This window comes from Sphaeramia orbicularis, chromosome 17, assembly GCF_902148855.1.
Source record: "Sphaeramia orbicularis chromosome 17, fSphaOr1.1, whole genome shotgun sequence".
Lineage (NCBI taxonomy): Eukaryota > Metazoa > Chordata > Actinopteri > Kurtiformes > Apogonidae > Sphaeramia > Sphaeramia orbicularis.
The window spans coordinates 55,081,216-55,107,891 of record NC_043973.1 but is presented as its reverse complement, the minus strand read 5'-3'; the positions used below and the strand labels follow the sequence as shown (position 1 = coordinate 55,107,891).

Sequence of the window (26,676 nt, the reverse complement as noted above, 5' to 3'; positions counted from 1 at the left end):
TCTTCCTTCTCCTCCTCCCACCTCCTCCTCCTTCTTCCTCCTCCTCCCTCCTCCTCCCGTCACTCAGGCCCTCTCTGGGTCAGACAGGAACAATATGGCGCCGGCAGAAGCGTTAGCTTGTGCACCAGTCGTTGTCTGATAGACTGGTGATCCGGCAGGATGAACCTCTGCGCCCAGTACTTACGGTGAGCTGTTTCGGGGTCCCGGGTGGCCTACTCGGGGCTATGGCTGTTGTCTGAATGCGCCGTTTGGAGGCAGCAGGTGGATTGTTTTGTTGGGCTGCTAATGCCACAGCTAGCCGTTATGGGACCACCCCCTTAGCACAGCGTTGGCGCTAGCTAGCATCATATATCAACAAACAGTCGATGCTTCCGCCTGCCGTCTCCTTCCACTCATGTACCCACACATTTGCCGTATATGACAGGGTCAGGGTGATTATAGAGGGGGCTGGGCTGTGTTTGTGTCCACTGAATGCTAGCTGTGTGTTTACCCGCCACACTCCAACGCGTTACTTGGTGTGTTATTGCTAACTAGCGTAGCATGCTAGCAGCCGCGTCTGTCTACGTATGTCAGCTAACATCGGCAGCTGATGCTCTGTGACAGGTTGGATGTGTTTGGGTCTGTATTGGCTTTAAGTAAATGGTCAGAACGGGACTAGGTGTGTGTAAATGCTTATCCCTCTGTAAACTTGTCAAGGGTAGTGTCGGGGTTTAGCTAGCTATTCAGCGGCTCTGTGCCGGAGGTTCAGTTGTGACACATAGTGGATCCAGGTGTTAGTCTGAGCCCGTTATGACATCAGACATGAGCTGTGGCCGGAGTCCCGTGTGCACTCATGGTGTTTGTGTGTTGTGTGTGCTGTTGTGTCTAACGTCCTGCTCTCCTCTGTTTACATCCGAGCAGACAGGCAGAGGCCCTGAAGGCGGACATGACAGGTAGGTCTGCGCAGTCACACAGGTGGGACGGGTCACGTGACCGCCCACCTCACGGCGGCATGTATGTTCTGTACACCACACCTGTGTATGTACCGGTGGATTTATCAACAGCATGTGTCAGGGGAGCTGAGGTGAAACCAGAACTCTAAGAAAGCATCACGTGAGGTTCCTGGACAGGTGGAGATTGCACACCTGGACAGGTGGAGCTTCAGGTTGTGACAGAACAGACAGGGTGTTTCACTAAGACAGTGTCAGCTGAAGCTTCCTTCAGCATTGGCTGCTGGATAATAATAACTAGAAAGAGAGCACAGACCTCTGCCAAGGCAGATCAGTGCCCCCCCCCCCATCACCACAAAAATTTAATCATTTGTTCTTTGTGCCAGTATCAACATTTCCTGAGATTTTCATCTAAATCCATCCATAACTTTTTGAGTTATCTTGCACATGGATAGACAGACAGACAGACAAACAAACAAACCAGTGCTGACAAAAACATAACCTCCTTGGCGGAGGTAATAATAATAATAATAATAATAATAACTAGACTGAGCTGAGGATTCTGGCTGTGAATGTTGATTCCACTTCCACATTAATCATCTGTGAGTTTGACTGTAGATGTTTATACAGCAGTTATCCAGTTTCACACGTGCATAATGTCTTTTAAGGTGACATTCTATAGATGTAGCCATTGTGCTGCAAACTGTTTTTCTTCTTATTGCTACAATTAATAATAAATCTGTGTTTAGACCAGGGGTGTCAAACTCATTTTAGTTCAGGGGCCACATTCAGCCAAATTTGATCTCCAGCGGGCCGGACCAATAAAATAATAGCATAAAAGCCTATAAATAATGACAACTCCAAATTTTTTAGTGCAAAAAAATAACATTAAATGATGAAACTATTTCTATCCAAAACAAAAAAGATGTGAATAACTGAAAAAACCCTGAAATTTCTGAAGAAAAGTAAGCACAATTTGATCAATATTATGCCTCAACTTATGATTTATACATGTGCATTACGGCTCAGATCTACAAAGATACTAAACAGGCAGAATATTGTTAAAATTACACTTATTTTTCTTTAGACATTTCAGGTTGTTCATATTCGTTCAGGTTATTGACATTTTATTATTAAAAAATATCAGAATTTAATGTTCTTGACAATAAATCAAAGAGAAAAAATTAGTGTTGCCATTATTTAGAGGCAAAATATCATGATTTTTCTCAAATTAAACCAAGAAGAACGTTTGGGACTCATTACTTCTCGGTTTTTATGCTGTTATTTTTGAGTTTGATGCCCTTGACTGTTAATATCTTCAGGGTAATTTTTGCGTTTTGCACTTTGTAAATTCATCCCGCGGGCCAGATTGGATCCTTTGGCGGGCCAGATTTGGCCCCCGGGCTGCATGTTTGACACCTGTGCTTTAGACGGTCTACTACTAGTCTGAGTCAGAATACATGACAGTTGTACTTCACATGAACATTTCTGACCAAAATGTCTCACTTTCTCTTTATTCTATAACTGTTTATTTACAAATTTGTGATGAACATCAGACAAAATTTATGTTTTCAACCAAACTAATTTGACCAGTAGCTGTAAAGTCCAACAGTATCTGTTCATTGAACGCAGTACTCATAGTAGTGAGTATTCCAGTTGGACTTGTCCTGTGTGTCCATGTGTCCTACAGTTTTACAACCTGCTGCATGTTCTGCTCATATATTTCAGTTCAGGACCAGTTCACACCAGAATCTGATATGGGTCACATTTAAGACTGAGTCCAGACCATCCACAGTAGGAGGACTGGTCCAAACAGAACCATGGCTGGGTTTGTGTGTGTTGGACCCGGTACTGAGGCTGTCATCACAACAAAACAAACATGGATTCAAAACTAACTTGACCAGATGTAGATGATTGAAATGAGACAGACATGCAGAGACAGGTCCATCTGCAGCTTGTTGGACCATGTCCACTGTCTGCTTTAGTTTCCATCAGGGTTAAGAATCAGACAAATATCTGAATGTGTCCAGAGCTGCAACTGTCATTCCATGAATTATCAACAATGAAATATTATAGCTGCAGCTATCAATTAGTTTGCAATCGATTTAATCTATCAGTTATTTTCCTCAGTTCAGTATAATCAAACAATTATTTGAATTGATGAAAAAATGTTAAAAATGTGAAAGAACAACCACAAAAATATAAAAGTGTATATATAAAAATATCTATGGAAATAACCCCAATCCCATCAGTCTGCAGTCTGTATATAAACGTCCACCTTTAACCCTTACTGACCCAAACGTCCACCTTTAACCCTTAAAGACCTAAACGTCCACCTTTAACCCTTACAGACCCAAACATCCACCTTTAACCCTTAAAGACCTAAACGTCCACCTTTAACCCTTAAAGACCTAAACGTCCACCTTTAACCCTTACAGACCCAAACGTCCACCTTTAACCCTTACAGACCCAAACGTCCACCTTTAACCCTTAAAGACCTAAACGTCCACCTTTAACCCTTAAAGACCTAAACGTCCACCTTTAACCCTTAAAGACCTAAACGTCCACCTTTAACCCTTACAGACCCAAACGTCCACCTTTAACCCTTACAGACCCAAACGTCCACCTTTTACCCTTAAAGACCTAAACGTCCACCTTTAACCCTTAAGACCTAAACGTCCACCTTTAACCCTTAAAGACCTAAACGTCCACCTTTAACCCTTACAGACCCAAACGTCCACCTTTAACCCTTACAGACCCAAACGTCCACCTTTAACCCTTAAAGACCTAAACGTCCACCTTTAACCCTTAAAGACCTAAACGTCCACCTTTAACCCTTAAAGACCTAAACGTCCACCTTTAACCCTTAAAGACCTAAACGTCCACCTTTAACCCTTACAGACCCAAACGTCCACCTTTTACCCTTAAAGACCTAAACGTCCACCTTTAACCCTTAAAGACCTAAACGTCCACCTTTAACCCTTACAGACCCAAACATCCACCTTTAACCCTTACAGACCCAAACATCCACCTTTAATCCTTAAAGACCCAAACATCCACCTTTAACCCTTACAGACCCAAACATCCACCTTTAACCCTTACAGACCCAAACATCCACCTTTAACCCTTACAGACCCAAACGTCCTCCTTTAACCTAAACCATCTACTGATCTAAACTGTTTAATTCCTGTTGATCCACTAATCCTATCAATTCATGTCAGTAATTGGTGTCAAATACAGTTCTTCATCTTTTCATGGTCATCAGATATGACCATATTTGGACATTCAGAGGCTCCGTAGTTACCGTGGAAACACTGTCTTCTTCTCCAACATTGATTCACCAGTAAAACCCGTGGAGTTGGATCAATGCCAGTGGATGGACACACTGGGTTTATGTTCAGTTAATGACAGGTTGGACTGAAAAAGACACTGTTCATTCAGTTTTCTCTGTTTTTAATATAATGACCTTTGACTTTACTCTGAGTTTTAATGAACTTCTATATGATCAGTGAATTAAATATAGGAAATACTGGATTTACACTGAAAAATGCAAAATACAGATGATAGTATTAGAATAGATGGTGATAAATGACTCAATAAAGGTAAAATATAGAGAACAATTCATTTGAGAACTAGCATTAAAGTACTACTGGGTCTATATGGGTTAAGACAACGAACCTTCCATTCAGGACATTTGTAACTGAGTAATTGTTTTAATTGATTCGACCTGATTAGTGGTTCGATCTCTAATTAAAGTAAAGTTTGTTCAATGTGAAAATGTTCTGGTTTCCTCCGTTCTCTGTCAGTGAACTGAACATCATGAGTGTTTACCTCATCAGAGTGTTTAGAGTTTCCTGCTGGTTTTAGACTCAGTCTCTGAATATGCCGCTGCTTGTGCTGGGTTTCAGATTCGAAGCTGGGGGCAGCAGAGGTGTGGACGTCTCGGCAGGCCCTGCAGGACCTGTACCAGAAGATGCTGGTCACAGACCTGGAGTACGCCCTGGACAAGAAGGTGGAGCAAGACCTGTAAGCACCGCCTCCTCCTTTAACACATGACAGGGCAAAGTTTCACTCCTCAGGCGCCGTGTGACTCGGACATGATCCCGGTACCAGGCCATAGTCTACCCCTAGTCCAGACTAAACCTGGGGTTTACCCTGGCCATAGTCTACCCCCGGTCCAGACTAAACCTGGGGTTAACCCAGGCCATAGTCTACCCCCAGTCCAGACTAAACCTGGGGTTAACCCAGGCCATAGTCTACCCCCAGTCCAGACTAAACCTGGGGTTAACCCAGGCCATAGTCTACCCCCAGTCCAGACTAAACCTGGGGTTAACCCAGGCCATAGTCTACCCCCAGTCCAGACTAAACCTGCGGTTCAGTGTCATGTTTTCAAGGTCTGAAAATGCTTGAATTTTAGTTAAAGTGCTTTAAGTGTCTGAAAATGTTTGTTATTCTAACTCTGTGATTTATGGATGTGCTTTTAATATTAACTCAGGCCAAAGCTACGGACACAGAGGTGATACATTTAGAAAAATAAAACCACATTCCCAGGTGTTCTCAGGTCGACTCAGCTCCATTTTTATCTTCATCTTTGTCTTCCCTTTATTTGGATAAAACTGTGTTCTTCTGTAATTTTGAAACTTTTTGCTTTTATGAAACATAATTTTAGATGTTTATACTTAATACAATGTACATTATTGTGATAAAAAGTGAATAAATAATCCTGAGTACATGTGTTCCTGTAGATAAGGTCAAAAAGACCCTTAAAAGTATATGAACCCTGAAAACTGCACCATCATTCAACAGCTACAGTATGTGTTGGCACCTGATCCAGGACCTGATCTGGTCTCTTCTGGTTTTATGCAGGTGGAACCATGCCTTTAAGAACCAGATCACCACGCTACAGAGCCAGGCCAAGAACCGAGCCAACCCGAACCGCAGTGAGGTCCAGGCCAACCTGTCGCTGTTTCTGGAGGCTGCCAGTGGCTTCTACACACAGGTCAGGAACCAGCCTGGACCTGCTGGAATGGGTTTGAATCCACTCAGATGACTGACACTGAGGTGGAAACACAAAGCACAGATTACCAGGAATTCTTCATTATTTTTTTTACCAACATTTTTTTTTATTGTTGTCACAACAAACCAAAGAGACCACAGTGACATGTGTTGAACAAACTAATCAAACCCCCCCCCCCCCAGTTTATGTCATTTGTTGGTTGGGGAGCAGGTTAGTAAATTATGCTCTACTAGTGCATTGACCTGTGGGGAATCTCGGGTTCTAGATGTGGTAGTTTGTATGCTGACCTTTGGGAACAGATCTTCCACCTCCTGGACTTCATTGTTGTCAGTACTGAGGGTAGGATGTGAAAAGGTTTTAAAAAAAAAAAAAAATCCACATCCCAACCCTAAGGGGGCAACATCCTAGGTCCCCAGCACCGATATTTGTTTATACATGCTGTACCACATTTGTCCAGCAGTCACCGCCAAACATCACGACCCCAACAACATTACCTCATTGTTCTAAGTGTAGGCAATGTGATTCTGGCCATAGCAACGTGACTGTCAGGATATTCTATTAAAAATGACTGATATCTGCCAAAATATTGGTCCTATCAACTGACTATTTTCACTAGTCTGTTCACTGAATACAAAAATGCACAAGTATGACAAACTGCAGCAGTCAGCTGTGTATGGACACACACACACACACACACAGACAGTCCACTTCCCTTTCAAAATATAGATTTTAATTCATTTTATGGGAAAAAAATACCTTTGTTTTGAAATGAACACCACAGTTTTAGTACATCTTATTTTTTATATCTATATATTTTTTTACCAGTTTTATCATCCACTGTGTGCCCATCAGTCTGTGGACCCGTTGAATCCAGGTGTTTCTGTTCTAACAGGGGTCTGGGATCCAAAACAATAAGGACTAATGTCAGAATATAGTTTTATATTATGGGATAGATATCAGTGCGTTGGTTTGTTTGGGTTAAATTATTATCTTTGTTTCCAAAATGACTCACAGATGGTTTTAATCTCATTTATATCAACATTGATTTTTTTTTTTTTTTTTAATTATCCATGACTCTGATTTTAAATTTTCTTCCTCTAAATGTCTCTAATATTTTTCCTGCTCTGACTGTAAGTAATAATTTCCTTCTACTTTCATCACATCTGACTGAGGAAGAAAAATCTACCATTAAACTACAGTGAAATATTGATGTTCCTGTGTCTGATCAGAATTAACAGGACCTCTTACAGCCGTAGACATGATGTGTCCACATATTTATGTCCATAAAGTTTATGCTTCAATCTACAAATCTGTGTTGATTCTTTTTAATCTGTCACATGTTTCGAATATAAACCCTATCTAAACAGCTGTGGTGCTAAGGCTGTTTGAATCTGTGGAACCAGGAGTTCTTTTACCACATAACGAAGTGTTCCTGTGTGTGCGTGTGCAGCTGCTGCAGGAGCTGTGCACCGTGTTCAACGTGGACCTGCCGTGTCGTGTCAAGTCGTCTCAGCTCGGCATCATCAGCAATAAACAGAGCAGCGGCGGCGCCATCGTCACGCCTCAGCCCAGCTCCTGCTCCTACATCTGCCAGCACTGCCTCGTCCACCTGGGAGACATTGGTGAGTCTGCCCCTGCCCCCCACACTGACCCCGACCACAACTCCCATAATGTACTGCAGGCCTGACTGTCGTCTGTGTATGTGTGTGTTTCAGCACGTTACCGGAACCAGACCAGCCAGGCGGAGTCGTACTACCGCCATGCCGCTCAGCTGGTGCCGTCAAACGGTGAGTTGGATGGAGGTGTGGTGTTTGAACACACATCGTTCGCATCGTAGCAAAATTGTATTTGTAAAAGTCATATTTTTGGCCAAACAGTGATATGTGTGTTGGGGATGCACCAATGCCGATACCAGCATCAGGTATGGGTCCGACACTGAGGGCAATACTCAGGGTGACGTTCATCACCTCATAGTGCAGCAGGTACGCGGCGGAGGAGGAGTAACGTCAGCGGTGTGGAGGTTTTTCAAAATCAACCGCAATGACAAAAGTAAAGCTGACTGACAGTTCTGTCGAGGGGAGGGGCCAAAACTAGCTTGTTCAACACTAGCAATCTGATCAAACATCTGAAGAACCAACACGACGCTGAGGTCACGGAGTTTGCTAATGCTAACAGCGGGAAACAGACACAGTCAACTTTACAGCAAAGGCTGGAGAAGAGAGAGAGAATGTCCAAAGACGGACAACACCAGAGGCTCTGACCCATGTGACCACTGTGGACCACCAGCCTGTGTCTGTCCATGATAATAGGGGCTGTCCACGTCTTCTCAGTGGACAGCAGCCCAGATATAATTTATAATATGAAATACAATAATTTAGTGAAACATATGTCAGTGCCGTGTTTAACAAAAACATGTGGTTGAATGTCAGTATTTGTTACAGTCGGACTGGAATGACAATAAAGCAAAAGTAACTAAGAACTGTAATGGGATTATTAAGTACTCATATAGTACTCGGTATCGGCAAGTAATCAAATGTAAGCACTTGTACTTGATCTGGGAAAATGTGGTGTGGGCGCATCCCTAATATGTGTACCTGTAGTCTCCTGCCGCTGCTGCTTATATTCACCAGCTGAAGTTTAAATACAACCACAGTCAGTTTAAATGAGCCCATAAATGTGGACGGAGGGGTTTTCTAATGGATGGAATCAGGTTCTGTGTGGAGATGCTTTTAAGGACCATCGTTGTAATACTTTTAGTACCTTTAAAATAGGGCTGCTCAATTATAGAAAAAAATAATCGCGATTATTTTAGCAATAATTGAAATCACGATTATTAAAAACGATTTGTTAACCTTAAAGTTGTGCATTTTTTTCTTGCAAAACAATGTAAATAAAATATGCTCGTTAAACATAATAAAGCTTTTAAACACTAAAACAAAGTATGTTCACTTTAGTGCGAAACAAAAAAAATCTTTGAATGCAAATAAGTATTCTGTAAATTCAAGTATGTTTCCTTTTGTAAACAAATAGTGCACTGGAATTAAACTGCTATAGACTTGCCATAGAACTGTAGCAATACAAAAAAAAAACTCACGTAAAGTGCAAATTATAAATTCAAGTATGTTCAATGTCGTATGAAACATGGTAAATTATATATATATTCAGGTGCGTGCCGTGAGGTTTCAGTGAAGGCCTTCTGTATACATCAGCCATGTATAGAATACGCACATTGTGCACTACAACGCAACAACCATGCGCCACACAGAAAACCAACATTAAGCCACAGTGTCACACCACACATCCAACAATACGCAACATTAAGTAAATACTACAAAAGGCTACTCTGAGCAAGTGTTTCCATACAGTTGAATTTGATTTGCCTTTTTTTGTTTACCAAGCACTTCTGCTGCGGTTCTCCTGCCATTTTTCAAGACCGCTAGGTGCAGCTTTCCTGGTGGGGTGGACCTGCCGGCTAGCTGGCAGCTGTAGCTTAGAGGGGGGTGGGGCGGAGCAGCTTATGGTAGCTTGCATGCGCGTGAATTAAAACAACTCAAAATTAATAATGTTTTTTTTCTCGATGACATACTTTTTGTAATTGTTGAGTGTAATAATCGAAATCGTAATTGAATTTCGATTAATTGCACAGCCCTACTTTAAAATATCGGTGGTATTTCTGTATATTTTTAGTTTGGTGTTATATGTATGGCTTTAGAATGGTCCCACAGGGTGCGAAGGCAGGATAATTTTTCCAAAGCTGAGGTGTGTAACTGACCATCCCATGAGTATGTGTCCGCTGTCGACCCTCTGTTGGGTTCAGGGCTTGGGGTTAGGTTTAGGGGTTAGGGTTCAGGGTTGGGGTCTGCAGAGGCAGGTCTAATGGGATGACGTGCCATCCTGTGTCCGTGCAGGTCAGCCCTACAACCAGCTGGCCATCCTGGCCTCGTCCAAAGGAGACCACCTCACCACCATCTTCTACTACTGCCGCAGCATCGCCGTCAAGTTCCCCTTCCCGGCAGCCTCCACCAACCTGCAGAAGGCGCTGTCCAAGGCCCTGGAGAGGTGAGTGTGGTCCCACAGCACCCATGTGACAGGAACCTGGGTTCAGGTGGGCTTTTGGAGCAGGAAATGAAAGTCTTCTGTGTTTTTACCATATGACCCACGTCCAAACTCTGATCCCAGATCTAATGGACCAACTGCATCCATTAGATCATCCATGACTGACTGCGTTTACACCACAATTAACATCCAATAAATGTCATCAATCAGGTCATTACAATAATCAGATGATGATGCGTTTACTGTCCCTTCAGAAATCGGATAATCCATAAAACCTGGTTTAGTTGTTTCAGTCCATTATTGGATTTATTTCACAGTTCGTTCATAAGTAGTGTGCGTAGAATCCAACATCCTATTCTTGTTGTCTACGTTCTTTTGTTTTCTATAATTTAATAGTTTTTCCACATGTTCAGATGTAAAACTAAATCAGATTAACCTGTGTACAGGCATGTGTGTTAATCTGATTGATTCTAATCAGATTACTGCTGTTATCTGATCAAACAGATCAGACTGTTTACAGGATCAATAATAATCAGATACTGATCAGAGTAATAGTGTAAACGTGGTCAGTGAGATGTTGAGGTACAAGTTAAGATGGTCCTGCTCGTTATTGATAATGGATGTCATGTGTTTCTGACGTCTTTCCTCCTCCTCTTCCTCCTGTCTCTGATGTCTTTCTTCTCCTCTTCCTCCTGTCTCTGATGTCCTCGTCCTCCTCCTGTCTCTGATGTCCTCCTCTTCCTCCTGTCTCTGATGTCCTCCTCTTCCTCCTGTCTCTGCAGCCGTGACGAGGTGAAAACCAAGTGGAGTGTCTCAGATTTCATCAAGGCCTTTATCAAGTTTCATGGTCACGTGTATCTGAGTAAGAGCGTGGACAAACTGGACGCCCTGAGGGAGAAGCTGGAGGAGCAGTTCCAGGTGAGCCTTTGCCTCCGGAACCCGGGGTCGGGCCGCAGTATGGCGTGTCGGGTTCTGACCAGACCTGTGCTGTGTTTGTACAGAGGCTGATCCTGCAGAAAGCCTTCAGCTCACAGCAGCTCGTCCACATCACCGTCATCAACCTGTTTGAGCTCCATCACCTGAGGGACCTGACGGCCGACGGCGGAGAGCAGAGCTACAGCGGCGAGCAGCAGATCAGCTGGTTCCAGCTGCTGGGCCTCTTCAGTAAGAACCAGAGTAGAACTAGGGAAGAACTAGAGCACAACCAGAGGAGAACTAGAGCAGAACCAGAGTAGAACCAAAGTAGAGCCAGAGCAGAACCAGAGTAGAACCAGAGAAGAACCAGAGTAGAACTTACTCTGGCTCTACTCTGGTCTACTCTGGTTGTGCTCTGGTTCTACTTTGGGTCTACTCTGGTTCTGCTCCAGTTCTACTCTGGTTCTACTCTGGTTCTGCTCCGGTTCTGCTCTGGCTCCAGTTTGGTTCAACTCTGGTTCTGCTCCGGTTCTGCTCTAGTTCTCCTCTGGTTCCACTCTGGTTCTGCTCTGGTTGTGCTCCAGTTCTACTCTAGTTCTACTCTGGTGGAACGAACCAGAGGAGAAGTAGAGCAGAACCAGAGTAGAACCAAAGTAGAGCCAGAGTACAGTTCTACTCTAGTTCTACTCTGGTGGAACGAACCAGAGGAGAAGTAGAGCAGAACCAGAGTAGAACCAAAGTAGAGCCAGAGTAGAACCAGAGTGGAACCGGAGCAGAACCAGAGTGGAACCAGAGGAGAACTAGAGCAGAACCAGAGCTGAACCAAAGTAGAACCAGAGTAGAACTGGAGCAGAACCAGAGTAGAACCAAAGTAGAACCAGAGCAGAGCCAGAGTAGAACCAAGAAAGGCCTTGTCCAGAGATCAGCAGCACACACCATGAAAGGATACAGGTTTAAAAGATATAATGATAAATTAAAACAAACAATAATTTTCCAACAGCAGAAAAGTTTGACAGTTTTTGTGCAATTTAATACAATTTTAAAGTACGTATTTATTTGAGGCCACAACAATTTAGAAAGGTTGGAGTGACATGAGATCAGGTATTTACTGCTCCGATTGAAGGGTACGTATATGAGGGAACCACAGGTATGAGGGAACCATAGGTATGAGGGAACCATAAATGTTGTCCATTTTTCATGGGTGTAATACTGATGTAACGCTGTCCTTGTGTCCTCAGTGTCCTTCCTGGGTGTCATGTGCAGCAGAGCTCTGCTCAATAAGACTCGTGGGGAGGAGATCATGGGGGAGTGTCCTCTGCCGGCCATCAAAGTGTCCCTGGACTGGCTCCGCCTCCGACCCAGCGTCTTCCACGAGGCCGCTGTGGACCAGAGGCAGCAGTAAGTCCTCGTGGTGCTTGAACTGTCTGCCTTTTGTTGACTTGTGTGACCTTTAACCCTGTGTCTTGTCCCCATCAGCGTCTGGCCGTGGCTGGTGTCCATCCTGAACAGTTTCCAGCCCAAAGAGGATGACGTGTCCTGCTCGTCAGGTAGGATGGTCCTGCCCCTCATCCAACCCTGGCCCGTCTGTATTCTTAGCTCCGTGGTCGATACGGTCTCTGATTCCAGACGTGGTCAGGTTTCAGTGACTGGAGCACAGAAGGTCACTGGTCTGTTCAAACTGGAGTTTGACTGAACTGGACCCAAAACAGCAAAGACCAACGCTAAGTTAGAACACGGATGAATAGAACACAGATCATGTGTTCGATAATCAAAGGTTTTCAGACTTCGGTCTGTGACAGTTCAGGGTTCACATCTTTGTCCTGATCAGTTCACTTCCCCGTGTTGAGCTTCTGCTTTGATCTGAGGGTGCGTTTGTTTCACCCACAGCAACACCATTGCCAGAGGAATTTGAGCTGCAGGGGTTCTTGGCTCTGCGACCCGCATTGAGGTACTTACTCGGTTCTGATCCACTCGGTGTCTCTGGGGGTTTCTCTGTGCTCATGTCTGTTGTTTCTGTCTCTCAGGACTCTGGACTTCACTAAAGGACATCAGGGAATCCTGGTGGACCGAGACGGACTGCCTGTCCACACCCGGCACCAGAGGCTCATCAGTCTGGGGAAGTGGGTCGCCGACAACCAGCCGGGGTGATGTGAACTGACTCTTATTCGGTTTTCGTCATGTGATGCGTCTCTGCTGTGCTTTGACGGATTTCTGTCTGCAGGTTGATCCAGTGTCGGGTGAGTGAGGACAGCCTCCTCATCTTCATCACCGATATTCCAGAGCAGGCCATCGAGGAGCCTCATGAGAAGGAGGTGCCAGTGCTCCAGGAGTCGTCCAACGGCGAGCAGACGCCCAACGACGGAGGAAACTCTGGCCTGAAGTCGGTGCTGTCTGCAGGGAAGACGCAGAGCTCCTGGGCGGACGGCAGCGAGCGTCCTGTCGTCACCTTCAAGGAGAACATCAAACCGAGGGAACAGAGCCGCGAGGCCACGCGGAACCACCACCAGAAGGATGGAGCGAAGGAGCGCCGGGAGTTCGCCAAAGGGAACGGGGCTGCTGGGAAAGCAGAGCTGAAGAGGGATGGCAAGAGGAAGAGCGAGATGAAGAAAGCTGCGCATGAGAAGGTCACGGAGGCAGGAAAACAGGTACAGGTGCATGCTTGGATGTTGGTAAAGTGTTGTGGCATCAGTGGAGCTGATGACGCTTGTGTTGGTTCAGGTGAAGGCACAGACGGAGCTGAGGAAGACTCCAGTGTCTGAGGTGAAGAAGACTCCAGGGACTCAGACTCAAACCACCTCCACCTGCTCCTCCCAGTTCATCCCCATCCACCACCCAGGAGCCTTCCCCCCACTGCCCAGCAGACCCGGTACCTACTCAGACCCCCTGGCGGTGCCTCAGGAACCCCATCCTCAGTGGCCTCTTACATTTTCTCCCAAAACACCTACATTCACTTCCTGACTGTGTCCGTCTCTGATTGGTTGGTCCTCAGGTTTCCCTCCCTCGGCCTACGTGATCCCGCCCCCTGTGGCGTTCCCGGGGCTCCAGGTGAATCCAGGTTTCACCTTCTCCCCCGGAGTTTCTGTTCCCGGTCCGTTCCTCCAGCCGGCCGTCCACACTCAGGCCGGGACCCAGGTCCAGGCTGGGAAGCAGTCCCACATCCCCTACAGCCAGCAGAGGCCGTCCGGTCCAGGTCCAGGGACGGGTCCGGGGGCCTCGGGACAGGGCCCCTCACAGGCTCCGCAGCCCCAGGCCCAGACACCATCCCAGCAGGCCTTGCAGCAATCGGTGCAGCTGCAGGTGCAGGTGATGAACCAGCAGCAGCAGTCCCCCACGAAACCTGTCCAACAGGTCGGGATGGGCAAGAGTCCACCGCACCACCCAGGACTGCAGCAGGTCAGTCACATGACACAGGTCGGTCACATGACACAACATGTAGTTTATGGTGTGTTCCTGCAGAGGGCGCCTCAGGGCTCATCCTGGACTCTGTAGGTGTGTGTGGATTGTTGAGGGTAAAATAAGACAGAACAGTAGTTTAAAGTGCGCCCAGACCCCCCCCACCCCCACCCCCGCCCCATGACCATGTGTGACTCCCTGTGTTGGGTCTCAGTATATGCAGGTCCAGGACCAGCCGGCCTCCATGTGGAACCAGAGCCAGGGCGTCCTGCAGAAGCTGCCCCCGATGCAGATGCCCCCCCTGAAGCAGCAGTCTCAGCAGCAGCAGCAGGCCTTCTTCATGCCCCCCCAGGACCCCCTCAAACTGTACGAGCACCAGCTGCAGCCGGCTGCTATCGACAAGAAGATCAAGTACCACGACGTCAAGATGCAGGACTTCTACTGGGAGCCCACCTACCGCATGGGCGACGGCCTGCAGGGGATGGGAGACCGCATGAAGAGACCCCCACCTGGAGGCATCTGCCCCGACCAGGACGCCCCCCCCGGATCCCGGGGACCGCCGTTTGAGGTGAGTCCATCTGTAGACAGGTGTTCTCCTCTGGTTTTTGGGTTCCGTGGTTGAGTTCTGCGGAACCGGCCTCGGTCCAGGTCCTGAACGGTGCAGTCTAGACCAATCAGACTGGCACTTAGTTTGGTCATTTTTTAAAATTAATTTTGTTAGTTTTTATTCATTTTACTTTACATTTTACTGTATCTTATTTGTTTTTGTTCATTTTATTGCTTATTTTGTTTTATTATTATTTATATTATTATTTATTTTTTATATTGTTTATTATTTTTCTTCCATTTTGTTCAGTTTGTGGCTTATGTTCATGGTTGTTGTTGTTCTGTTGATTTTTTTTTTTTTTTCCATTTTATTCATCACTTTGGCTGTTTTGTTAATTTTGTCCTCATTTTAGCCCTTTTTTGCATGTTTTTTGCATTGCTTATTATTTTGTAAATATTTTTTTTTTTTTTTTGTCATTTTATTTATTTGTTAATATATGTCAATCCAGTGTGTCCATCCACTGTCATTGATTGATGGGGCTGGGTCTATTACCTGGGTTGATTAGTGTCCGCACGTGTGTTGATGGGGCTGGGTCTATTACCTGGGGTTATTAGCGTCTGTGTGTTGATGGGGCTGGGTCTATTACCTGGATTGATTAGTGTCCACACGTGTGTTGATGGGGCTGGTTCTATTACCTGGGGTTATTAGCGTCTACGTGTGTGTTGATAGGGCTGGGTCTGTTCCCTGGGTTTATTAGCATCCATGTGCGTTGCTGTTCCATCCTGATAGTGGTGACGGAGGAAACCCACAGCAGACGTGAACGGCGTCGACTGCTGTTTTTTGTTTTGTGATGTTGAACTGATCTGAGTTCAGACGTCTGTCGCTGTAACTTTCCTTCTTTCCACCTCTGTCTTACTGCCTGCCTTCTGTCTTTTCTTCTGTTTTTTTACCCCTCTCCTCCTCCTCCTCCTCCTTCCTCCTCCTCCTCTTCTTCTTCTTCTTGCTTCATCTCTCACTAGGACAACAAGAGCTCGCCTCTTCTACCTCCAGACCTGTTAAAAACTCTAGCAGATTTTGAGGAGGAGGAGGAGCTGGTCTTTACTAAGCCTCCTGATTTCTTCCAGGCCTTGGCTGGTCCTCTTAGCTCTGCTCCTGGACCAAACATATTTGTATGTAGCCCTGTCTTCCTCATCACCCCCCTACCCCCCATCCCCCCAGACCTAAAGCCTCCCTCTGCTGCTCTGCTCTACTTCATCACTTTGCATGTTCCATTTGCTTCCATTTCCCAGTACAGATGATGTACTTACCACCTGATCATCACCGGCTTCAGCAGGTCCTTCAACAGCTTTGAACTGAGTTAAGACGTAAAAATATCAGAGGAAATTAGTGGCAGAAATGAACAGTCTGTAAATTCTTAATCAGTCACAATACTTCATTAATCCCAGGAAATTACTGTGTTCCAGTCGCTCCATTAAGGTAGAATAAAAGTAGGAAAGAAGGTAAGAAGGAAGGAAAGAAATATTATCAATACAACAAATACAGTTGTGTGTGTGTATACATATATATACATATATGTATACACACACACACACCACATATACATATTAAAACACTCTTTTTTTTTTTTTTTTTTTTCCCCTCAAAATCTTTGCCAAAACACAATTAGAACAGCAGTTTGTACAGTGTTTTCTAGACGGTATTCAAAAAGTCTTTATTGTCCAAACACTAGATGCACAGAACATACAGAGAACTGAAATACTGTTCCTCTTTCACCTCGTTAACTCAGTTGGTAGAGCAACTCGTCCAATGACCTAAGGGTCGGCGGTTTGAATCCTAAACTGCTCCAGTAGGACCTGGCAGTGCCTTGCATGGTCACACCCACTGGTGTATGAGTGTGTGTGTGTGTGTGTGTGAATGGGTGAATGTGAGGCTGTGTAAAGCGCTTTGGGCACCATGAAGGTGTAGAAATGTACTATATTAATGCAGTCCATTTACCATTTGTTAATGCCATGCATTGAAAAAAAAGATGTAAAAATAGAATAAGAATAAATAAGTGGTATAGAATAAACTATAGCAGAATGTACTTGAAAAGCACTTGGAGAGCGCAGACCTCCGCCAAAACAGATGAGCCCCCCCCCCGATCACCGTTAAAATTAAATCATTTGCTCCTTGTGCCAGTATCAACATTTCCTGAAAATTTCATCAAAATCCATCCATAACTTTTTGAGTTATCTTGCTAACAGTCAAACAAACAAACAAACCCCAATGAAAACATAACCTCTGCTGTTCCTTGGCAGAGGTAATAATGTCCATGTGTTTTTACAGCAGCAGCAGTAGTTTAATACAGTAACGGTTATGAGATGAGTAATGGACCCAAACAGCAGCAGATATGACAGTAGTGGAATATTTATATTAACAGAGACAAAGTTTGAGAAAGAAGACAATATAAAGATTAAAAGGAATATATATAATTACGTGTGTACAAATATAGTGGTGTTCCACAGTATAATTATGTGATTATACAGTAGAACCCTCTGGCGTCCATGTGAACAAATCAAACACACTTTAACCTTCTGGTGTCCAGCTGAACATATCAAATACATGTTCCACTTCCTGTTATTAAAGGTCAGATTATTTTACAGTTGTTTTTTTTTTGGTCTGAAATCAGCAGTTGTTCATTTGTGTCTGATTGTTTAAATTCTGATCCATCAACTAAATCCATCCTGTAATAAACAGTGTTAAATTCCTACACTAACACCCTTCTACCAAGTGAGTACAAAATACACACTGACTCATTTAAGATTTAACATTTGACCTAGAACCAGAAATAATAATAATATGAACCAGTGTTGGTGTTAATCACTGACAGATGACAGAAGGAAAAAATAAAACATAAATAATAGAGCTTATATGTAGAATATTGAAAAAAATGTGTTTTTTGCATCAAAAATATGGTTTATTTCCATTATAAACATGTCATTTAAAGGGTTAAAATATGACAGTTATTGAGTATTTATTATTTTTGTTCATGGCTCAAGTTGATGAAATAGAAAAAACTGTGAAATTGTCATGTTGACGTGAGTACAGTGTCAGAGATCAAATGGTTAAACATGTCAAACATGAGGAACCAAGACAGAATTGGAACCATCCAAACCAGCATCTCTGACTGGAATGTGTTACTGTAGAAACCCTAGAGGTAGTGATGCAGCGCTGTTGAGGAAGGAGCTGCAGGTGCATCCTCCAGAGTCCAACCCCTTATGATGATTGACATGTCTGTAGCAGTACACTGAGGCGTGTGGTGTTGACGTGTGGCTGGTTTCGTGTCTCCAGCTGCCGAACCAGACCAGGATGGACAGCGGACCCGAGGTGGTGGCCCAGACGGCGTCTCTGCTGCCCATATCCGGCTTCCCCATGCAGGTCAGAGGTCACGCCTCATTCAGCCGCTCACCTGTAAACCCACAGCATGTGTTTGACACGCATCAGCTGACCATTAACCCTGTGGAGTAGCTCTGAGTCTGTCCTTAGAGTCCTCATTATTCAGCTGTTGAACTGATGTCATTCTGTTCAGCACAGCCTCAGCTCTGTGTGTGCTTTTACACACATTTATTTCATTTGACATGTTGTATTAACACTGAACCTAAAACCACACAAAAAACATCCAAGCCCAGTAGGAAAACGGTAGATTCTTCAGTTGCTGAACGAACCATTTTTACCCCTTGGCCAAGGGGTATTGTAATTGTTTTGTCGCATCTCTATCCATCTGTCTGTCTGTCTGTCTGTCCATTCATCGTCGTAATCCCATTCTCTGTTGAATTCATTCATATATCTGCTCCTCATTTCTCCTGTGTTTCCATCTGCAGCAGGAGAATATTGAACAGGTGACCTTTGACCTCCTGTTTCCAGGTCACATGTCCTTGTGCAGTTCTAATATCTGAGGACTTTCACATGTAAATATGGATGGAATCAGTTTGACACAAAGACAGTCTGTTGTCAATTATAGGGCAGTGCCTTTAACACAATCTAACACTAGATTGGACTGAAGGGGATTAAAAGTGACCAGACGTTATATTTATACCTTAGAACAGTGGTTCCCAACCTTTTTTGTCTCCTGACTCCATTTTAACATCACAAATTTCTGGTGAACCCAGACATATAAAACAGAGACTTTATTTTTTTTTTGGCTAAAATTAATTTGTTTTTGATCATGTAATTGTTTGCTATACCATGTTGCAAAAAAACATTAATTTCAGAGGACATTTAGTCTATATAATGTATATTATTGTGGACGGAGGCAGTAAATCCAGGTGTAGATTACTGCACAAAGTAAAAAATTCTTTTTTCCTTGGTCAGGATATGTACAGTCAGTCCAGCTTGTGTTTACAAGGCTGACAATTAATACTGAACAAACAAGAACTGAAACTATGAATTATGAAAGAGCTGCAGCATCTGAAACCGACCACAATGAACATTTGACAGATAAACAGAACCACAGTGCTTCATTTTCAGCTTCACAGTTTGTCATGTCTTTTAAGTATTGGGATTGTCTGTCAACTCACCATATATATTTTATTAGTAAGTTTTTATTTTTATTAGTTACTAGAAATTTCAGGTGACCCCATTTGAATTCCAGGCTACCCCACGTGGGGTCCCGACCCCAAGGTTGAAAAACACTGGGTTAGAATGAACATAGAAATAGAAAACTAAAATAAAATAAGCCAATGTCTACGTCCACAGTGCTGAGGTAGTAAATATGGGCATGTCTATGGATAGGACCAACACCACTGAATGGAAACCATGACGCCATTGGACCATGTGACCAGAAGAAGAAAACCCCAGATGGAACCTCCTGCACATGCTCAGTGCATTCTTCTGTGGTTTGAGTGTATCCTGCCATAGGCTCTGCCTGTGTTTGTGTACAGCGCCACATATAGGTGTGGCATACGTATGACACCATTTAACCCAGTTGGACCGGTTCCACCTGGACGCACATATTTATGGAAACCATACGAGTATGGAGCACAAACTGGTAGAATCCACTAGAGACAAATACTGGGAGCAGAGTGGTGTGGACGGAGTCTGGGGCACTGGTCCACTGTCCTGGTCCTGGACCCGGATAGACCCATGTGTGATGGTTCTGTCCACAGTACTGTGTCAGCAGGGGGACAGGTTACCAGTCTACAGAGGACAGAACCAGGACAGGACACTGATTGGACCTGAGGGACCGAGAAACATGACAAAGGTAGTCCAACAGGACTGAGGACAGACACAGGACAAAGGTAGTCCAACAGGACTGAGGACAGAGACACCAAGAAACAATAATGATAAATTCAGCAACTAATACAGTTAAATACAAGTCTCTACATGAAAATGCAGCCACTTCCTCTGGTGTTTGTTAGGAAAACTATATACAACTATTTAAAACAATAAAGAGCTGTCAGATGATTCCATCCATCTGATTGGTTGATGTATTGAACTTTACCACCAATAGGAAATGAGGTTCAACATGATGATAATATTGGTGTAAATTGTGTTAATCTTGTGCATTATGAGTCTAGTCCAGGGGTCAGCAACCCTGGTCCTAGAGAGCCACTATCCTGCATGTTTTAAATGTATCCCTCTTCCAACACACCTGATTCAAATGATAAGCCTCTCATCAAGCTCTGCAGAAGCCTGATAACGACTGTCAGGTGTGCTCAAAGAGGGAAACATCTAAAACATGCAGGATAGTGGCTCTCTAGGACCAGGGTTGCTGACCCCTGGTCTAGTCTGACTGTGTCTTTAACACTGCTGACTCAGTGAGCCTGTGTGTGTGCATACGTGGTCTTCAGTGGGTGTGTGAGTTGGATGTGATGGTGCGTTCAGGGACTCTGAAGGCTTAACCCTCTGTGTCCTGTCTGAGTTTTGGTCTCCCGTGTTCATTTGTGATTGGTTTCCTCTTGGTCTTCCTTCAGGAGTTCAACCAGACCAGTATCTTCAGTAAGGCCTACGGTAAAAACCTGCCGCCCAGCTCCAAGCCTGACGCTCCCATGATGCACCAGGAGCCGTCCCTCTACTCCCTGTTTGAGGGGACACCGTGGTCCCCCTCCCTCCCTGCCAGCTCAGGTACGACACACCTGTTGACATACACCGCCAAGTCTCAACGGCGAACTCTGATGCTTCAACCAGAACTCAAACGCATAAATACTGACATTTTCCACCTTTGAGTTGGAGGTTTAGTTGCAGATTTTCTCATTTGCTGCGTTGACTTTAAAGTTGAAACATCCAGACGTGTAGTTCTGACTCTGGATGGTTTCGTTATCGATCTCGTGTGGATTAGACCAGTGGTTCCCAATCTTTTTTGGCTTTTGACCCCATTTTAACATCACAAATTTCTGCTGACCCGAGACATTCAAAACAAAGGAGACTTTTTTTTGCTAAAATTAATTTATTTTGATCATGTAATAGTTTGCTGTCCTCTGTTTCAAATCCAGGTTAATTTTAGAGGACATTTAGTCTATATAATGTATATTATTGTGAACAGAGGCAGTAAAGCCAGGTGTAGATTACTGCACAAAGGGAGAATTGGATTTTCTTTGGTCAGGATATGTACAGTCAGTCCAGCTTGGATTTCCAAGGCTGACAATTAATACTGAACAAACAAGAACTCAAACTGTGAATTATGAAAGAACTGCAGCATCTGAAACTGACCACAATGAACATTTGACAGATAAACAGAACCACAGTGCTGCAGTTTCAGACTCACAGTTTGTCTGTTATGGATTGTGATCGTCTCTCTCAACTCACCATATATATTTTATTAGTAAGTTTTTATTTTTATTTTCATCAATTAATAGAAATTTCAGGCGACCCCATTTGAATTCCAGGCGACCCCACATAGTGTCCCAACCCCAAGGTTGAAAAACACTGGGTTAGAATGTTGTTGGGTTAAACTCTAAAGTATAAATGTGTTTGTTGACATGACCCTTGTGCCTGTGATTGACCCAAAGCTCCTCTAGGTTTGTAAAGGTGCAGTTAAAGGTGTGTTCCATGGTATCAGGTTCAGGTTTGTCCTTCTGTTGGTACACCGTTAGCCTTGAACCCACTCTGACTGTCTCTGCTCTCTGATTGGCAGACCACTCCACCCCGGCCAGCCAATCCCCTCACTCATCCAACCCCAGCAGCCTGCCGTCCTCCCCCCCTACTCACAACCACGGAGCCATGCCCTTCTCCAACTTTGGGCCCATTGGGACCCCGGACAGCCGGGACCGCAGGGTGGTGGACCGCTGGAAGGCCGACAAGACCGGTGAGTGAACACCTGGACCCACTGTCACCATCATCTGAGGTTTGGGCTGACCAGGACCAAGATCAGGACCAGGACCCTCACCCTAATGCTGACCCTAACCAAGACCCTGACCAAGACCCTAACCCTGACCTTAACCCCAACCCTGACCCTAACCCTGACCCTAATGCTAACATGAGGCTGCTGTTGTTTGTCAGGGGCGGTCAGCGGCTTCGGGTTGGACTACCTTCCGACTGCAGCCTCCTCTGCAGCTTCAGACACCAGCTGGCACCAGACCGGACCGACCGGCAGCTCCTGGACCAACCAGGAGTCCCCGATGGAGGAGTCGTCCTCCACTGTGCTGCTCGACAGCCTCAAGGTCCAGAACCCACCTGACACCACAGGGCTCGGATTATTCAGTAGTTGTGTTCCAGTCGTTAGTTCATGTTGTACGAAAAGACGGGAAGGGCGTGGTCAGGTCAAATTAGGATATGGATGCCAAACATGCAGCCTGTGGGCAAAACCGGCCACCAAAGGGTCCAGTCCCACCCAACAAAAGGTCCAATCCCACCCAACAAAAAGGTCCAATCCCTCCCAACAAAAGGTCCAATCCCCACCCAACAAATGGTTCAGTCCTGCCCGCCAAAGGGTCCAATCCCTCCCAACAATAGGTCTAATCCCAACCACCAAAGGGTTCAATCCCACTTGCCAAAATGTCCAGTCCCGCCTAACAAAGCGTCAAATCCCTCCCACCAAAGAGTCAAGTCCCTCCCATCAAAGGGTCCAATACCTCCTTCCAAAGGGTCAAATCCCTCCCACCAAATGGTCCAGTCCCTCCCTCCAAGGGGTCCAGTCCCTCCCACCAAAGGGTCCGGTCCCCTCCCACCAAAGGGTCCGGTCCCCTCCCACCAAAGGCTCCAGTCCCTCCCACCAAATAGGCCAGTCCTTCCTTGAGGTGCGTTTCACTGTAGATGTTAACAGTGAAGAACGTGGAGCTGGTTTTAGTTCAGGTCTTACATTCAGACCAGTATGATGTCTGGTAAAATAATAACATAACTTATAAATAATGACAACTATAAATGTTTCAGTATGTTTTAGTGCAAAAACATAATATTAAATTATGAAAATATTTACTTTTACAAACTGTCCTTAAACAGTAAAATGTAAATAACCATAACAAACTGAAGTAAATTCCATGTCATTTGATCCATATTCAACCTGTTCTTAAATGTTTTGTGTCTTTGTGGATCTGATGGGTGAAATGATCCCGTTGAGGCGTAATGCTGATAAAATTGCACTTAATGAAATGTAATTTTTTTCAGGTTATTTACATCTTTTTTATTTGGATAGTTGGTAAATGTAAACATAATTGAATGTTTTGAAGTTTTTTTGCGCTAAAACAAAGGGGAACATTTGTAGTTGTGTTTCTTTCTAGGTTCTTCTGTTTATTATTGTACTGGTTCTGATCCACTTCAGATGAAATTGGGCTGAATGTGGAACCTGAATTAAAATGGCTCTGACATCTTTGGGTTTGGACGTTTTAGACCCATTTCCACCACGATGCATCCAAAGGTTGTAAAATCTACCAGTTCCATCTGTGTATTATTACATTATCATCATTTTCACTGGAGTTTTTTTTAATACCACTAATAACATTTTGCTAATAATCCAGTAAGTTTTGACCATATTTGCTTTATTACATTTAAAATGGGCAAAATTGAGTATTAACTACAAATAAGGTCCAGTTTATTTCTATAGCACTTTTAAAATGACACAATGTCCCCAAAGTCCTGTACAGAGACATAGTTAAAATACCAGATACAACATGTGGACAAAAGTATGTGGACACATCCTGTCTCCAGCTGTCAGATGTCCTGTTCATGAGGATTGAACACATAAACATTAATATTTCACTGTAGTTTAATGGCAGAGTTTTCATCCTCAGTCAGATGTGATGACAGTAGATGGAAATTATTATTTACAGTCAGAGCAGGAAAAATATTACAGACATTTAGAGGAAGAACATTGAAAATCAGAGTCATGGAGAAAAAAAAACTAAAATCAGTGTTGATATAAATTCAGTCCAAACCATCTGTGAGTCATTTAAGAAACAAAGAGGAGAATTGAACCCAAACGAACCAATGCACTAATATCTGTCCCATAATATAAAACTATATTCTGACATTAGTCCTTATTGTTTTTGGTCCCAGACCCCTGTTAGAAAAGAAACACCTGGATTCAACGACTCCACAGACTGTCGGACACACAGTGGACGATAAAACTAGTGAAATTATATAGATATACAAGATAAAATTTCCTAAAACTGATCAACACAGATTCACAATAACAGGATAAACAGCATCTAAAACCACAACCAGACGATAAAACCAATGAAAGTCACACACTTGGGTTAAAAAAGAAGGGGACCGACACAGTTTCCCTGTGGAACCCCGTCCTTCACATCTCTGATAGTGTTTTTGGTGAGTGTGTGGTTCTAACCCGGTTCTGTGTGGTCCGTACAGTCCATCTGGTCAAGCTCCATGATGCAGCCAGGCCCGTCGGCGCTGGAGCAGCTCCTCCTGCAGCAGAAACAGAAGCAGCAGCGAGGTCATGGCGCCATGAACCCGCCCCACTGAACGCCGGCCGAGGCGGCGCTTTGAGTCCGGACGTCAACCGAAAACCACCACCAGGAGAGCGGAGGTAACAAATACAAAGTTTGACCAGCTCCAACTAAAATGGGAAATTAAACCGGCGAGAATCGGTGGAGGCTGGGGGAGGCGACACGACACGACCCCCCGACGAGGCTGAGACTCCAACCCCGCCCCCCTCGGCTGTCGAGGAGGGCCGACGCCCCTCCTGGGTCGGAGGGTGCCGGATCTTTCAACCGCGGTGCGTTAATGGGCGCCCACGACCACCGCCGGTTTTCCTTCAACCCGTGGAAATCTGAACTTTGAGGAACACAACCCCCTCACGCCACAGCCCCGCCCCCCCGCTTTAGGACAGACGCCACACGCCCACCTTTAAAAAAATACAAATAAAAAAGGCTCGGAGGTCTGCTCGGGTCAGACGGAGCGCCCGTTTTTAGCGTTTCCGTTGCCACAGACTAGGGCGAGGACAGTGTGGCGTCAACGTTCTGGGGGAGGTCAGGTGACGCAGCGGGGGAGGGGCCACATAACAGACTGGACTATCTGATCTCTCTTCATTTAAGACGGAGGAGGAGGAGGAGCTGATTGGTCGATGGAGACTGTGGGCGGCGGCTTTATAAATATATAAATACATATATATCACCGTAGTCTGACGCTCGCTGTCCGGCCGTTTGAAGGATGATGGGGATGATGGGAGCGTGTGTGGGCGGGGTCTGAGGCCATACCCCCCCCCCGTCCACCAGACGTAGGCTTAGCGTTAGTCAGAGATCACAGATATTTACAAACATACTGTACTTTGTGATTTGTTTGTAGCAGTTTTAGCTTCACGCCTTCCGAGGTGATCACAGGTATGTCTATTAGCTTCCTGCTTGAATATTTTTGGGGTGGGGGGAGGGGCATTTATGTGGGAGGGGAGGGGCTTCTGTTTTTTCTTTAAAGAAAACTGACGGTGTAACCTTCTCGATTTTTCTCCTGCTTTACTGTTCCGTTTGTTCCTGTTCTGCCTTTTTACTGGTTTCAGCAGCTCGCTGTCTGAGCTCTGATTGGCCGACCGCTGTACAGGTGAGCACATGCACAGGTGGGGCGGGGCGGGGCAGGGGGGCAGCGGTTTGCTCATTTTCCTGACCGATCACTACAGCAGCTCGAGGTTTTTTTTATTGGAGTCGATGCAGCTTTTATTTGATGTGAAGACGGTGAACTGAACTCAGGAAGCTGACCCCGCCCCCGCTAAGATGAAGGCCAATCATCACCCACCAGGACCATGGGCTGGTGTTTGTAGTTTCTGTGTTGCAGCCCTGAGTTTTGCCTGACAGGAGATGTGCAGTGTTCAGTATCTTTGTAGTGTTTCTTCTTCTTTCCGCACTGAAACAATCGGCAGCGCGCTGCTGGGCAATCGGATGTTTTTTAGTCGGAGCTGACGTCCTCTGGTGGAAACGAGGGTCAAGTGGTCGACACCCACCTGCAGGACGCCCCAGGAGGCGGAGTTTCTTTTCCTGATGGTCACTGTATTAAAGCCGACTTCAGAGAGACACGTCTATTTTCTGTGATTGTGCTTTTCATGTTGCATTTACAAAATGTATTTGAAAACTAATACTAATAAAAGGTAAAATATTACTGAATGTGACGACGGATTTGACCCAGTGTCCGAAGTTCCTGTTTGATGTTTGCCACGTGGATCTGAACCGCACCGGTCCTGGCAGCGGTCCAGGGGGAACCCCGGGGACCGGGATGGTACCTGACATTCCACTTGGTTTAGAGGTCTGGGGGGTTCCGGTCCCCGTGGTCCTGAGGGTTCCGGTCCTCGTGGTCCTGAGGGTTCCGGTCCTCGTGGTCCTGAGACGTCAGCTCGTGAGGCTTTTCATGTTTCTCTGTTGACTCTCAGCCTTTCAATAAACCTAACGATGTTCTCCCTTAAA

General features: G+C 45.0%; 1 protein-coding gene across 4 annotated transcripts; it reads left to right on the top strand.

Annotated features, from left to right (window-relative positions):
- Positions 1–28: 28 nt before the first annotated feature.
- smg7 (SMG7 nonsense mediated mRNA decay factor) lies at positions 29–26,676 on the top strand. 4 transcript variants are annotated; one of them, XR_003937913.1, is made up of 24 exons: positions 29–185; positions 901–932; positions 4,838–4,955; positions 5,796–5,928; positions 7,397–7,568; positions 7,662–7,733; positions 9,855–10,005; positions 10,785–10,920; positions 11,004–11,166; positions 12,156–12,315; positions 12,394–12,464; positions 12,805–12,865; positions 12,942–13,061; positions 13,139–13,562; positions 13,636–13,783; positions 13,907–14,310; positions 14,525–14,878; positions 15,877–16,026; positions 18,188–18,274; positions 20,809–20,959; positions 21,969–22,139; positions 22,334–22,494; positions 24,638–26,527; positions 26,575–26,676. XR_003937913.1 is itself a non-coding variant. In XM_030160219.1 (23 exons), the coding sequence occupies exons 1-23, from the start codon at positions 160–162 to the stop codon at positions 24,749–24,751; spliced, it is 3,579 nt and encodes a 1,192-aa protein (XP_030016079.1). In that variant the 5' UTR covers positions 29–159; the 3' UTR covers positions 24,752–26,676. The 4 variants fall into 4 exon arrangements, 3 of the variants coding, with proteins under 3 accessions (XP_030016079.1, XP_030016080.1, XP_030016081.1); XM_030160219.1 differs by having other exon boundaries at positions 24,638–26,676; XM_030160220.1 differs by lacking the exon at positions 15,877–16,026 and having other exon boundaries at positions 24,638–26,676.